The sequence below is a fragment of the Heloderma suspectum genome, chromosome 2 (genome assembly GCF_057233095.1).
Source record: "Heloderma suspectum isolate Gila_16-S chromosome 2, 16-S_ref, whole genome shotgun sequence".
Lineage (NCBI taxonomy): Eukaryota > Metazoa > Chordata > Lepidosauria > Squamata > Helodermatidae > Heloderma > Heloderma suspectum.
Window position 1 is genome coordinate 156,092,299 of NC_139459.1, and position 16,306 is coordinate 156,108,604.

Here is a 16,306-nt window from a genome sequence, read left to right on the forward strand (position 1 = left end):
TGACTCATAGCTAGTTGGCTAAAGGCAGCCTGGAGAAAGGAGTTTATTGAAGTGCTTCTTTGGTATTCATTTTTAGTCCTGATACTTTCTTGTGGTTTTGGAATTGGAAACTGTGATGTTACCATGAAAAGAATGGAAAGACTTGGATATGTAATCCAGAAGAATTGAAAGACTCTGGATATGTAACCCAGAAGCAAGATCTATTTTCTACTGTTCTTTCATGATTCTTTGGGGGGGGGGGGAATAAAATTAAAACAACATAAACTGATTATTTTGTAAGAAATGTTGCAAGGCTGAAATTGTGTGCACGATCACATAAGAATAAACCCCAATGAACAAAGTTGAACTCTTACTTCTGACTGAAATGCATAGAATGGTGAAAAGTCCTAGGAGGGAACCCTCAAAAACAGTCCAGTGAGGACCAAGATGCTGAGTGGGAAAGGAATTTTATACTGGTTGACAGTTGGAGGAGGAAAGGATAGAAAGTTGGAGCTGGATAGAGGGGATGGGATATATTAGCCTGGAAAGTGCATGTCAGGCTTGCTGGAACTCCGAACAGAAGCACTCCACACTGCAACACTTTATTACAGAGTCCACTTGTCCAAGATTAAAAATAGAGGGGAAAGGCTCAAGTAGAAACCCATTTCTGAAGGAGTGCCCCTGGCATGCCCATTAGGAGATTGGAAACTTTTACTTCTGTTTTCAGTTAACCATATTTTAGTGTTAAGTCCACAATCTAAGCTTTGCTTAGAATGTGTATACTATTGTGAATTAAAGCAAGCAAGTTTCATAAACCATGGTTTGAAGTTGGCTTGTTTCAATAAACAATAGTTAAGGCCAACCACAGTTTGTCTAGGTTCAATCATAATGCTAAATTGTGCTTAGTTAAATATGGAAACAAACATTTCCAATCTCTTCCTTGCAGCTGTACCAGATGAAGAAAGGGGGGCGGGGCGGTGTAAGTTCAAGTCTTGCCTTGGCTTGTTCCTGGTAAAAAGCATAGTTTATCATTATGTCCAAATGCAACCTCTAAGTTTATTGCAAAGCAAGAGGCTTTAATCTTTTCTGCTCTTCAGATGTTCCTTCATGTAGCAAAAACATGCCTTGCACATGTAAACTGGGCCAATATGAAAGGTACAGATCCTTGTTCCTAACTAAAGAAAGATAGGCATTTAAAAACAAGCACCCCAAATAATCCTGAACAAGATGTCAAGATGTTAGAATATAAAGGATAAATAAGATGCTTCTCATGTTTTCATTATTTTCATTTTGTATCTTGATTTCCCTGAGCTCTTTGAATGTAATCTGAGTCAGATCAATAGAAGCTGATAAACAACACAAACAACATTGCAAAGGATATTGCTGTTTACATTTCAGAAGAAGCAGAGGTCGGGGGACAGTGCTTGTTTCTAGGCAAACAAATCATCTCACTAACATCAGTCAATGAGTGATTGAGCTCTGCGTAAATCACAGGATTGTCTGCTAAAATCCAGTGATTTCTTGGCATTAATTGCAAAACGAATTCCTTTTAGTTTACTGAGATGCTATAAGGCAGTGAGAGATTAGGAAACAGATAATAAACAAAACTTGTAATGGTATCCAAAAGCTTTCACCTCCTAGACAATACAAACCTTACAGTTCAATTTGTGGAAAGTCCTTCCTCTCAAAAACTTAGCACTTTTTTGTATGCAAAACAGTGTTTTGCTCATTTTCCAAGTCACTATATACATTCTTAGCTGCTTTTCCTAATATGTATAGAAATTGCAATATTGTTGTTTAATTTACTTTACAGATAGAAATGGATGCAGAATGACTTCTTTCTGCTCAAAGAACAGGCTTAAAATTCAGGTGGGCAGCCCAATGAAGGGAGTGGTACCACTAATACTGTATGGGTGTCTGAATGGAGGGCAGCCTATGCCCCCCTACCTTGGGGTGTCTCCACGAGCAATTTACTGAGAGTTTGCTGCGTTCAGAGATCGTTCGGGGGACATGATGTCGTGGCTATCCCGCAGCCACTTTTGTGCATACAATAACCTTGCAGCCTTTGTCATGTAGAGAAAGAGGGTTCCCCCTTTTTCTTTTATGCATTTATCTGTTAGTCCCAATAAAAAAAGTTTCTGGCTTTAGTTCTATAGTAGTCTTTAACATTCTTTGAGCTAAAGACTGTATTCGTTTCCAGAATGTCCACCATAAACGATAAGATGTTCCCTCTTGGTCTTTGCATTTCCAACATTTTCCAGAAACACCTTTATACATTTTAGACAATTTAAACGGTGACATATACCATCTATACATCATCTTATAAAAATTCTTTTTAAGACTTGTACATACAGTAAATTTTAAATCTTTTCCCCACATACTTTCCCACTCTTCCATTGATATATTATGACCAACATTTTGTGCCCATTTTATCATACAGTCTTTTACTTGTTCATCCTCTGTCTCATACCTCAACAGTAATTTATACAGTTTAGCAATAACATGTTCATCATTTGTACACAGTGCTGTTTCAAACTCAGATTCTGTTTGTTCAAATCCACAATTTTTCTCATCTATTTTAAACCATTCTTTAAGTTGCAAATATGAAAACCACTGACATACATGACCTTCTTCCAAGAAGCTTTCCCTTGATTTTAACTTATATACCCCTTGTGACAGTTCCAGTAAATCATTATATCTTATCCATTTACGTGTGCTATCAAATTCTCTTCTATGCATTGCTTCTTGTGAAGATATCCAACGTGGTATTTTTTGATAGAACCTTAATTTATATTTATTCCCAATTCTTAATACAGCCCTTCTTATATAGTGATTATTAAAATCTACATTCACTTTTGTTTTATCATACCACAAATAACCATGCCACCCATATCTCAATTCATGTCCTTCTAGTTCTAAAAGTCTTCTGTTTTTCAATGTCACCCATTCCTTCATCCACATCAAGCAGCAGGCAGAAAAATAGGTTTTAAAATCTGGTAATCCCAAGCCACCTCTTTCCTTTGCATCTTGTAAGATTTTTATTTTAACTCTCATTTTTTTTGCTTGCCCCATAAACTTCGTTATAGCTCTCTGCCACTGCTTAAAAGGTAAATCCGATGTAATAATGGGTATCATTTGAAACAAAAATAATATTCTAGGTAATACATTCATTTTGATCATTGCAATTCTTCCCAAAAGAGATAGTTGTAATGTTTCCCATTTTAATAGGTCTTTTTAATTTCATTCCACATTTTAACATAGTTATTTTGAAAAGCATACAATTCGTATTTGTCAAAAGGACTCCCAAATATTTTACTTCCTTTTCAATTTGGAAGCCAGTCTTATTCATCACCTTTTTTTTTCCTTGAAGATTCATATTCTGTATTAAAATTTTTGTTTTCTGTTTATTAACTTTGAACCCTGTCACTGCTCCAAATTCTTTTAATTTTTTCATTTAAATTTCAATTCCCTTTAAAGGTTCTTCCAACATAAACACCAAGTCATCTGCAAAAGCCCTGAGCTTATATTTCAATCATCTTGTCTTATATCTCTGTTCAATAATTCTAAAACCAATATAAACAATAGCAGTGACAACAGGCAACCTTGTCTTGTTCCTCTTTATATCTCATAAGGTTTAGTCAAATCCCCATTTATAATTATTTGAGCCTTTTGATCAGTATACACCGATTTCACCCATTTTATAAAGTTTTCTCCAAAGTCCAGTTCTTCTAAAGTCTTAATTAAAAACTTCCAATTGAGATTATCAAATGCTTTCTCTGCATCTAAAAATATCAGAGCTGCTTGTTTTTCTGGATGTTTTTCCAAATATTCTGCCACATTCAAGACCGTTCTTACATTATCTCTCATCGGTTTCCTTGGTAAGAAACCACCCATATACAAACTCTTGCAATATATTTTTGAGCCTTTCTGCCAAAATTGTTGCAAATATCTTATAGTCATTGTTTAATAATGAGATTGGTCTGTAGTTTTTTGTCAAGGTTAAATCCTGTCCTTCTTTACATATTAACGTTATATATGCTGTTTTCCATGTTTCCGGTATCTCCTCCTTTTCTAAAACAGCGTTCATCATATTTTTCAACGGTTGTAAAATTTCTTCTTCACACTTCTCATAATATAATCCTGATATTCCATCTGATCCCGGAGTTTTCCCCATTTAATTTTTTTTATTGCTTCCACCATTTCATTTACTGTTATTGGGCCATTCATCATTTGTTTTTGTTCCTTAGTAATTTTTGGTAAATTTTGTTTATGAATATATTTATCCATTAATTCTGGGGAGATATCGTGTCCTTTACAACTAATTTGAATAATATTGATAAAAGGCTTTCTGAATTACCACATTATCAGTTAATTCTAATCCACTTTCACTTATTTAAACAGTTGTTTTCTTTTCTTTTTCCTTTCTAAGTTTATAGGCCAACCATCTTCCTGGTTTATTAGCAAATTCAAAATTTCTTTGTTTTACAAAGTTTTTTTTTTTTTGCATATCCTGGACTGTTAACATTGACAGTTGTTGTTGGAGTAATTTAATCTGTCAGAGGACACTTGCCTTTCCCGGGTGTTTTTTTTTTTTTTTTTTAGGAATTCTTCTTTCTCCTTTATCTGTTTTAGAATATTTTGTATTCTAAAACTTCTCTTTTCTTTTTCAGTTGTGTACTTTGTTGTATAAAATAACCCTTCATATAGGCCTTACTTGCATCCCATACTGTTCGGATATTTGTTCCCTTGTCCAGATTCAATTCAAAAAATTATCTCAATTTCTTTTTAGTGTCATCCACAATACTTTTATTTTGAAATATCATTTCATTCATTCAATCGCCATCTAAAAGTAGTGCTTCTTTTCACAAATGACATAGATATAGGGTTATGGTCTGAAAATGATCTTGGCAGAACTTGTATTTTGCCAGTATTTGTAGCAAGCTCTTTAGCTGTCAAAATCATATCAATCCTTGAAAAAGATTTATGTCTTTCTGAAAAATATGTATATTCTTTTGAGTTTCCATTTTTATCTCTCCATACATCTACTAAAACCAAATTGTCCATCAATTCAAAAAAACTTTTAGGTAATTTCCCTTGATTACGCGTTATTTTTTTCTCCGATATTCTATCAATTTGAGGTGCAATCACCCCATTCCAATCTCCCATTAAATACCAACTGTCAAAAGTTAGATCCGCGAATTTGGATAAGAGATCCTCATAAAATTCCACTTTGTGGTCATTAGGTGCATAAACCCCTAAATCAACGTTGATACACCCTTCAGTGTAATTTTAACTCCCACAAAATGATCTTGTTCATCTGACAATACCAATTCCTGCCCCAAATGTGGCTTAATATATAAAACTACTGCATTTTTGTTTTTTCGACTTGCAGTTATAAACTCTTCACCTATTTTTTTAATTAATTAAATATTTGGTATCTTCTTCCTTAATATCAGTTTCTTGTAAGCATATTATATCTTGTTTCAATTTTTGTAAATTGAAACAAATTTTGTAAAAGATTTTCTTATATTTCTGCTGGACAGGAGGGATGTGACACCTGGTTGTACCATTGGCAACAGCATCCCCTTGTCATATCCATCGAGAGTAGACATTGCTTTTCACCCACCAGGAATTCCTTTTCGTAGGAATTCTTTTTCAGCACAAGCCTCTGAGCACTGGAGAGAGGTGCAACATGGGTAGAGAAGTGGAATTATTTGGGGCAGTTAGGGTGCAGACACAACTGAACTTGGAAATATAGCCACCTTCTTCCAAGGTCGCTCAGTGCAGATAACAGCAGCTTGGCTGCATGCAAAAAACATCCTGCTGCTATCGTGGGAAGCGCTGAATTGCAGGGAGCAGGGAAGTGGGATGACCCTCTTGCAGCTGTTGTCAGGCAAACTTCGAGAGTGGGAAACAGCTAGTGAGAACGCGAGTCAAGCGGAGAAGTTGGCTTTTGCCACTCTTGCCAAATAACTGCACCTTTTGGGGACAAGCCATGCTCAACCCATAGCCCCAAGTTCACATGACACAATACCCCATGGGTTAAACAAGCCACAGCCAACAACCCAGCAACAAACCATGGGTTCTCAGTGTGGGTTTTTCATGGTTAACAACCCTAACTTAAGCCACCGTGCTCAGTTTGCATGACATGACAAGCCACAATAACAAGCCACCATGGCTTCATTTATCATGGGTTGTCGTGTCATGTGAACCAGGTCAGTCTGCCATGAAACTCTTTAGGGGTTAGTATTTGTCATGTATTGAAGCAACAAAGAACCCTGTTGTGAAGGTACTTGAATCTATTGTGCATTGCATGGAGATCAGAGCCTAGGGATTTACTGTATGCTGAACAGGTCACACACACACACACACACACACTAACCATACTCTTCACCCCTGTAATGGCCATTACATCAAGGGCCATTACAGGGGTGAAGGAAGCCAAGGAAAGAACTGAGGGTTTCAACTGTGGTGGAAAGACATTGTCTGGATGTCTTTCCAAGTTTCCATCCTTTCTCCTGACTCCGCAGGTCTACCTGCTGAGAAACAAGAAAGGGGTAGAATGATATACAGATTTCTCTGAGGCCAGCTCTACCTATCTTCACCAGGTCTACCAGAAATGCTATCAGGGCTTTTTTTAAATGTGCAACTATATGCCAAATGTGCAACTCCAGTTCTTCCAAAAGAACATTGCTGCAGTTCAAAACCATGCATAAGATGTATTGTTAGCTATGTAAAAAATGTCTGATAATGTGAAAACTAAAATCTTCTACAACCTTAAACCCTGATCAAGTGTACCCATTTCACCTTCCCCTGCCAAAGACACGCCCCACAGACTCTCCTGCTACTTTCTACAGAGTGTTCACCAATGTTTCCAAGAGGAAGGAAATTGTCATGTGAAGTTGTCAGTATTATAAGGCCACAATGTTAAGGGTGTGTTGAGTGAATCGCATTCCACCATTATAATCAGAAATCAGTGTGACAGTAGGTTTCTATGGCTTATACTGAGAAAACAGCTCTACAGACTGATCTGAAACTTGGCAGTGTAGGAGAGGTCTGTTTGAGAATGGTCCATGTCAATTTTGAAGTAGAATGGGCAAGAAATTGCTCATTTATACGAGTTTAAAGTTTGATGAGTGACCTCCAGCAGTTTCACAGGTATTTTCTGTCCGTGCGCGTGTGCGCACACACACGCACACACACACATGCACATTGTTTTACATGGGGTTCACTTTGTAGCTACATTTCTCCCGTTTGTAGCAAACTGTTTGGAAAAGCAGTTTGTCAGGGAGAAGGTATACTATGCGCTGTGTCTCAGAAGTATAGGGTATTGGTAGGTTTTGAAAAAAGTGGCATTTTTCACTCCATTTTAGCCTCTGGAATTCCATAACCCCTTATTTGAGGGTTGGGACAGGCAATAGAATGGAGTGAGAATGCAGCCCTCTGGTGGCATGGGAGCATCTCAGCCCTTTTTGACCCTGATGAGCCACTGTAGAGAGATTATTTCTGTGGGCCTGCGAGAAGGTAGAAGGGGAGAGAGATTGTGAAGGAAGGTTCTGCCCTTCCCCCAGTTACCAGTCCGTAGAAGCTTGGCAACCAGCTGTCAGGAACTGAAGCCTACAGTTACTTCCAAGTCCTGGACTGCACAGCTAGAGACAGGTTTTATTTTAAGAACTAACCTACCTTTAGAGAACATATCAGTATTAGACTCCCTTCTCTCTGTTTTATGCTATTGTTTAGAGAGTCACTTTAAATCATTTATTTATTTATTTGGATGCTTGTTTTGCATCCCTCCTTCTTTCCCTTCCCTGTTACATAAATCCTATTTCTTGTTTTAGGAGTGGCTTGCTGGTCGCCCTCCCCCTGCCCCCAGATATCTGTGCATCCTCTATAAAATGGGTCCTTTCTAAGGGGACATTTCCCTCTCCATTGGAGTGAAGCCTTCCTTCCCCAAGACCTTAATTCTTCATGACTGCAGAGGAGCTGTCACTCTGAGGTTGGGATGGCACTATCATGTCCCCAAAGGTCTCGCCCATAAACCTCTCTGTCTCTCTCAGCTTCTCCATGTCTCTTCTTTGGTTTCACAAGATCAGTCTTGTTCCCTGAGAGCCAGGAGCTCATTACAGTGAGCACACATACATGACTTGTGTCCAGCAGGCACATAGTTGTACATGTGACAGTGCAATAAATTGGATGCCTCCCTCACCCCTTCTGGCTTTCTACCTTCATAGTTCATTTTTTATTGTTGTTTGGTTTGTTTACTCCCAAAAATAAGTTATTTAATAGCAGAAATCAAGGAAGGGTGGACTGCCCTGGCTTCCTTGCTAAACTCACATGGGTGCTTAACTCGCATGTATCCTTCACTTCTTTTTACTTTGATGCTTTGCCACTGGGGCTCCTCCTCATGCTCAGTGAACTGAGCTCCCTTGCAAGCCTGTCCTACTTTCATAGTGTTGGCTAACTTCTCCCAACTGTTGTTGCAACCAATTAGATTAGCTTGTTTAAACAACAACAACAACCCTGCATGCATCCACACTTTTCCTTGATCTTTCAGCCCTGCTCTTCTCTTAAACCAGGGGTGCAGTACGTCAGGCCGGGGGGGGGCAGTTTGGCCTCCTGGGATTCCCCAGAAGGCTAAGCCCCCTTCCCATCGCACCACTCCCTTTTCCCCAACTACTGCTTGTTGAATAGTTTCCTAGCTTTTGTGCAGGAAAATTTGGCCCTTGGGCTGAAAGGGGTTCCCCATCTCTATCTTAAAGCAAACATTTGTTGATCCCTGGACTTGTTTTCCTTTTCTTTTTTTTTAAAACAGGATTCTCCGAACTATATGAACCAAAGCAGGGAGCAAAGTGCAAAGTTTAACTTCACTGTGATTTTATAATACATTTATACAGGATTCTCCTCTCTCCATTTTTACAAGGTTTTCTTCTCTCCTCCCCACCCCATTTTACAGGGTTCTTCCCACACAGACATGCACACTAGAATCCTTTCCTACATAAACTACAAGGCTCTGCACTCCGTCAGCAGCCATCTCTGTTGTGGGAAAAGATTTCCCCTAAGAAGAAAAAAATCAGCCACTGTGCATGGCTTGCAAAGACTGTCTGTCCAAATTTTTACAAATGGGGACTCTAAGGGTGCAGTTCAATGCATGATTAAACAGAAAAAAGTCCTACAACTTCTTTAGCCAGCATGGCTGGCTGGGGAAAGCTGAGAGTTGTAGGACTTTTTTCTGTTTAAACATGCATAGGATTGCATCTTAAAAGGTAATAATCTCTTGAAGATACAACAGATGTTCACAGAAATAGGAAAGGGAAAGACCCTACAATTCCCTCGAGTTTGGGGATGCATTTAAAGCACCAAGGGAAAAAAGGGAAGGTCCAGTGGGCCAGGGGAGTTCATCAAAAGAAGAGATTTGTTAAAGAAGGGATATTTTTACACTGTTGAATATTGGCCGTTTCTCAATGGATCTGTCTGGAATTTGGTTAGTTTATGGTGCTCATCACAGAGATCCCTCATTCCAAATTTCAGGAAGTCTGAGTCATGTTCTTTTTATTAATATTTTAGAATGTTTGTTGTCCTACATTATTAACTTACCCCTGTGCTCTATGGGGGACTTTGAATGTTTATTTGGATCCATAATCTACATATTCCACACACACACACACACGCCATGGTATTTCCATTTTTAGTCTGCTTCTTTTTCTTTATCTTTCAGGTGCAGCAACCGGACACAGTGTGCAGTGGTAGCAGGTCCCGATGTGTTTCCTGACCCATGTCCAGGAACATACAAGTACCTAGAAGTGCAATATGAATGTGTTCCTTACAGTATGTATACTCTTGCTTTTTATGCTGTGCATGACTGAGGATTTAGCTTGTTGGTTGTGCATTTAAAAAAAAAAAGATTCTAAGATCACTTTGATATCCTGTAGCAATTTGAGAGATGGCATAGCATAGTTGCTAAGAGGATGACTGTGGACTTGAAAGTCCCTAGTTTGAACATTGTTTTTGCTACAAACTCACTAGGTGGCTTTAGGCAAGTCAGTCTCGCTCAGCCTTATCTGTAAAACATGGACAATAATGGGGCCTATTGTATAGGGTTGTTTTAACTGAGAAGTCCTTATGCCAAAAGATGTAGTGATGACAATTGGCTTACTTGGGTTTAAAAGGTGATTAGATACAATCATAGAGGATTAGTCTCTCTATAACTGTTATAGATTTTAGATTAAAGCTAAATTTAACCTCCAGGTTCTGAAGCAGTGGACCTCAGCATGCCAGTTTCTGGGACGCTGAAAACAACATAGGATTGCTTTTTTTCATGCTCCCTTTTACAGATGTACAGATGTTCTTAAATCTATTCTGTCTGTGTTTTGTGGATTGTCAGGCGTCTTTTGTTCCATCATCCACTCATTGATGGAATCAGATGTTTTGTACGAGAATTTCATTTGTCTGCAAATGCATATTAGTGCTAGTGTGCACTTGTGCAAACCCCCCCCTCCAAAAAAAGTAATAAGCCAGTCCGCAAGTCCATGGATTCTGCGCGACTCAGAAAAAGCCAATCTGCTGCAGAATCCGCAGGTCGAATTCATAGAAGTCCGAATGTATTTGACTCCATTGTGGATTTCTCCGATATCCCTACTTCCTTTGGAGGGTTCCAGAAACATCTCATTGGCCAGTACAGGAAATGGGATGCTAGACTGGGTGAACCTTTGGTCTGATTCAGCAGGGCTTTTCTTATGTGAAGTATTTTCAACGCTGAAAAGTATTATATGAACACTAAGCATTATTCTCATTGTAAATACATGTTATCAAATAGTGGTATATATTATTGACATTTTCAAATAGAAATGGAAATTATGAGAAATAGCACTATGATGTTTGTTACTGAATCATACATTTCTAAACCAATGACCTTTCATCAAGCCCCTTTGAGTGCTAAATTTCAGTTTAAGAATGCAGTGGTAGAGCTATGTATTAGAAATTCTCTGTATGAAAGGAGTGTCAGATCGTAGAAAATGAACTTGTCCCTCTGTTTGCTGTTCATAGCAGCAGGGGAAGCGCTCTGTACTCCCAGTGAAACACTATAAAGCTAAAAAATGAATAATATATGAAGTAACAATTTGTTCTACCAGTGACTTCTCTCTACGTGGAATGGATGAATTTGGGAGTGCTGAGGAGCGACTGGAAAGATGAACAGATAGCTCCACCCTTTTAACGGGTTCACATGCTCCCTAGGGCTCTTGTATGCACAGTGGCGGGAGCTATGCATGAGCATACGAGGCTACCTTAGTACAACACTGTTGGGCCATCTAGCCCAGTGTTGTCAGCTCTCTCTTAGGTGGAGGCGTCCTCTGACTCTGGCACCTCAGATCCGAGAGATGCTGGGGTTGAATCCCAGCCACTGCATGGGCAGAGCATATGCTCTCATCCCTGAACAATGGACCTTCTCCAAAGAAGAGGCATCTGGACATTTTGCTCCATTTATGCCATCTTAATACATGGCACAGCATATGGGTATATCTGCCTAGTTCCCACATTTATTTATGTGTGCCATATCTATGCTGTCCTTCTATATAAATTTTCTCAGGCCAATTCTGCCATCCCTTTTTAAATGTAGAACAATCGAAGGATTTTGTATATGCAAGATTATGCATGTACCCCGCCACACTTGTGGGATTTCTACAAGAATGAGTGTGAGAACTGGCTCTCACCTAATAACATACCCTTCAACATTTCAGAGATGAACACAGGGGCACTGTTGTGCACGAGTGGGAGTCTGGCATCTCAAAGCTCTGGGCAATGGTGGGCCAACACAATCCATAATCAACTGTGCCAGAAGTAGAAAGTAGGAACTAAAGGTGCCTACTGGACAATAGTTCTAGATGGCACAAGTAGCAAAGCAAGCCACAGGTTACTAGGCAAGTCAAATACATATAAGATACATCTGTGCATGATATTACATTTTAACCATTCAGAGCAGCCATGGAGCAACTGCAGCCCATGGGACATTTTTGGCCTGGGGGAGGGGGTACCCCATCCAGCCCACCAGCTTCTTCCCCAGGCCATGCACCTCTCCTCAGGGAGGGAGAAGCTGTTATCAGCAGCTCATCAGAGATCAGTTTTCTCCTGCTCGCCACTGAGAAATATACTCCTCTTCAGCTGATCTGCATGGATTGAAGGCTAAGGCTGTGTGTGTGTGTGTGTGTGTGTATTGCATGGTTGGAGTGATGTGAATGGTGTGTCTGTGTGAAAAGTGAGAGAGAGTGGGGTGGCTACACCCACTTTTGGCTCTGGCCATAGCCATTGCTGGCATGCAGCCCTAGGGTGGTTTCCTGGAGCAAACTAGCCCATGACCTGAAAAAGATTCCTACCTCTGATTTAGAGGATGGTGGTCCCATTTTATAGCCGCAAAACCTGAAGGCAAAGCAATAACTCTGTGTGTGTGTGTGTGTGTGTGTGTGTGTGAGAGAGAGAGAGAGAGAGAGAGAGAGGCAACAAGAGAACTATGAAGCTGAGCTTAGCAGGCTTTTCCTACCCTGCTATCAGTATCACCCCTCCTTCAGCCATTGGGCTGTTATCTCCAAAGACAGAGAGAGAGAGAGAGAGAGAGAGAGAGAGAGAGAGAGAGAATGGACTGCTTAGACTTTCTTAAAAGGGCAGTGCTTCTTAAAAGGGCAATGTCATACATATATCTTAAAAGAGCTATGTCAGTGCTGGAAGGAGGTAATGATTTGGGGGAAGGTGAAAAATGATTTGGAATGTGGGAAAGTTAATTAATTTAAGCCACAAGATGGTTAATGATCGGGAGGGGGTATGAGAAAGAGACTGAGAAAGACAATGAATGGGCTGTGCTTTTCTGCATGGATGGATAGCTTTGGCCACACCCATTTTTGCAACTACCCTGCCAACCACTGGCATGTAGATCCTGACAGGTTACTCATAGGACTGATTTGCACTTCACAATAACACAGATAATTTTCTAATGATTACATATGAATTGGGCCATTGTTTTGTTGCAGAAATCAGTCAGAGAGACCACGGAGTGAAGGAAAAAGAGCTCTTCTTTATTAACGCGCCGGCTTTATGGCTGGAATAACTTCCAAAGTGCCAAAAGCCCCGAATTACATCAGCAAATTGTTTTTACAGATATTGTGACACATAGGAAAAAGGCTCCTCCTCGCTCTCCCGTGTGGGTTTGCAGTACTTAGCATTTCCTCTCCTAGCACAATTGTTTATAACACAGGAAATGGGTTATAGGGCATGATAAGCAGAGAACATGATATATACCACTTTGACCTCAGCCTTGTTGACAAGATAAGCAATTCCTGCATCTCGTCAGCTTACAAAAAATATATATTCAAGAGAGAAAGAGCTTAGCAAGAACATGAGGCATGAGGCCACTTAGTCTGACCCTCTACATTGCTACTACATTTCCCCCCTTAAATGCATAATTTCATTACAATTATAGCATTTCTGATAAGCGAATGCTCATAATAGTCTGCAAAGCACAATACAAAACTTTTTATTTAATAGTGACAATGCTCGTGAGGTGGCGTTTATGTTTTTGACTAAGGCGCAGGCTAACTTGTTAATTTTTATACTATCAGCCAGTGCTGATCAAAGTGTCTGGTTTTCTTTGGGATCTGACCGTACGCCGGGCAGCTATCACCTGGCTAGCTGCAGTAGGGTCTAGTCCCCTTCTTCAATTCTCTCCAGTTGCAGGTCTGACCGTACGCCGGGTGGGCGGTCTCCAGGTGCGCCCACAGTAGGGTCTAGCCTGAGTTTTCTTACTGTTTTTTCAGAATGACTTTTAAAGGATTTTTAGCTACAGTCCACTCCCCCCCCCCACCCTTTGCTTTCTTGACTCGAGTCCAATGTATCCAGGGTTTAATTTCAGCTACCTTTACGGCTGTGGGGGTGGAAAGTATGACAGTTTTTTTGGTCCTCTCCATCTGGGAGTTAAAGGGTCATTTTTTCATTCTTTAACCCATACTTCATGTTAAACCTTTTCATGGTTGGAAAGGATGCACTTCCGTGATGGGAATTGGGGCCTATTTTCTAAGACAAAGCGACGCTGGGCTTGAAGACTTTCCCTAGTGTTTGGACCTCTTGTCTAAGGCTAACGTTTGCTTGCTCTTGATGCCACTCCAGTGTCAATCATGAAGTTAATGTCACGGCCCCCCACAGTGGCAGTGACTAGGGGCTCCCCGGGGCTGAGATTAAGGGGGCCCGGTTTGTCCTATTTAAGACTTTCGGCCTCAGCCATTCTAATAAAGGGGGCTTTCTCATACATTCTTACAGACCCCTGCTTTTGCCAGTTTGGTTGCCAACCAAGCTGTTCCCTCCCTCGCCCATTCTGGCCTCTTTGGTTTTCTCCTTGGTGTATTTGATTCATTTTATTTGGGCATTCAAGCCACCAATGTCTATCTTGTCCGCACTGGGCACGCTGGTTCTTTTCTAAGAATCTTCTGCCTCTGCCGGGTCTTTTTCTATTTCCTCGTCTACGTCTTCTTGGGCCTCTACCTTTTCTTAGTCTTTCACCACGCTGCTCTACTAACGCTGCCTTTCTGGCCATCTAATTCTGCCTTTCTGGCCATTCTTCGATCTTTTTTCTTCTTCTTCTTGATCTCTGTTCACGTATACCTTCTGAGCCACTTTCAAAAATTCTGTCAGATTTTTTCCTGCAAAGCCGTCGAGCTTCTGTAGTTTTCTTTTAATATCTGAATAGCTTTGAGCTACAAAGGTCATCTTGACCATCTTCATATTGTCTGGGGCCTCTGGGTCGAGGGGGGTATACTGGCAATAGGCATTTAAAAGACGCTCCAAGTACGCTCTGGGGCCTTGGTGGCACCTTGCAGCACTTTAGACACTTTGGTCATATTAACTGACTTCTTTATACCTGCCCTCATGGCTTTTAACAGCAGGGTTTGATACTGGGTGAGGCGCTCTAGCCCCACTTGTGTGTTGGGATCCCAGCGAGGGTTTTTTTTGTTTGTTTTTTTATAAGGAGACTTTATTGGGTTACTTACAGCACACAGGTGTACCCAATGGTTGGATCAGACAGCTTCTCTGAACTACGAGCCATTGGGCTAAATGGGTTTTATACTATACATGTTACCCATGAGGCAGCACAACACTAGCAAGCACCCCCAGCGCTCATTTTCAGCATAGGCTAGAAGTGTTTAGTTCTCAAGCACAGCCACCTGTGAACAGACTTTGCTTCCCAGGCAGAGTGCTTGGTAACACTCTCACTCATTAGTATGGAATGTGCTAGACTGCGCTATCTGCCCTTTGAATCATTTTCATATGCTCAGAAGGCTCAGAGGTTACTAGCAAGGGAATTGCAACAATAATGAACTTAAGCAAGCACTGTGGACTCTAGGCCCCTCTTACACTGCAAATGACTTGGCTACGCTCCTGGGGCCAATACATTTCACCCTCAGATGATTAAAGGCCGCTAGCAGTCTTGCCCAGAGGGCAGAGTTTTCTTTGCCCTGCTGTTTTATCACCAGGGGGTTGACATCTACTTCAATGTACACTTTAAATGCGATAGCCATATAAGCAAGCACACAACATTATAAAGCAGCCAATAACAGTCAGAATTATTGCAACTACTCACTTTTATCACCCCCTGATCTTTGAAACCAGTCTGAAATCGGGTCGAAGAGGGACTCCCCTCTTAGGTGCTGTATTTTCTCACTTTGCACATACAGAGCCTTGTCGCTGTGATTCATCACACTCAACAGACAACAGCCCAAAGGCAGGCTATTACTTCTTCCCACTGTTTGGGAAGAGAAATCTTTCTTTCTTTCTTTCTCTCTCTCTCTCTCTCTCTCTCTCTCTCTTGCTGATCTGCCTGTATTGCAGATTATGTTTTAAACTTTTTATATAAAACTCTCTGCTCTATGCACCAGCCTTGTCTCTTTACTTGTCTTCTCTGCAAGTTAAACTTACTTACTTAAACCTTTCTGCCTTACACTAGTCCCAATGACGCACATTTGGGATAGGCTCTTTTTTCTCTTCTAGTCACATTTTCTCATCTTAAAGAACTATTACATTATTGTGGCTACTTCACCCCCAGGTAATAAGCTCTAGGCATAATCAGCTGCTTCCAATTTACCCTGGGGGCAACTATGGCCACGCTTTTTCTCTACAAATGTTCTTTCTCTTTGCCTCCTGCCTCTTCCTCTTTCTTTTTTCCCCTTCTCTATCTGTCTGCCACTTTCTCTATTTCTCTGTCTTTCTCTACTTGTCTCTGTCTTTTTCCCTGTCAACCATTGGGAACCACACTCAGTATCATTTGGAGTTGCAACTAACAATAAAACATCTG

At 40.5% G+C, this 16,306-nt stretch overlaps 1 protein-coding gene across 1 annotated transcript in view; it reads left to right on the forward strand.

Moving 5' to 3' along the window:
* The window catches only part of ADGRL3 (adhesion G protein-coupled receptor L3), a 713,779-nt gene that overhangs the window by 109,554 nt on the left and 587,919 nt on the right, over nucleotides 1-16,306 (forward strand). The window contains exon 4 of the mRNA XM_084829694.1: nucleotides 9,695-9,804. Coding sequence (XP_084685820.1) covers nucleotides 9,695-9,804 — 110 coding nt within the window. The remainder of the gene's footprint in view (nucleotides 1-9,694; nucleotides 9,805-16,306) is intronic.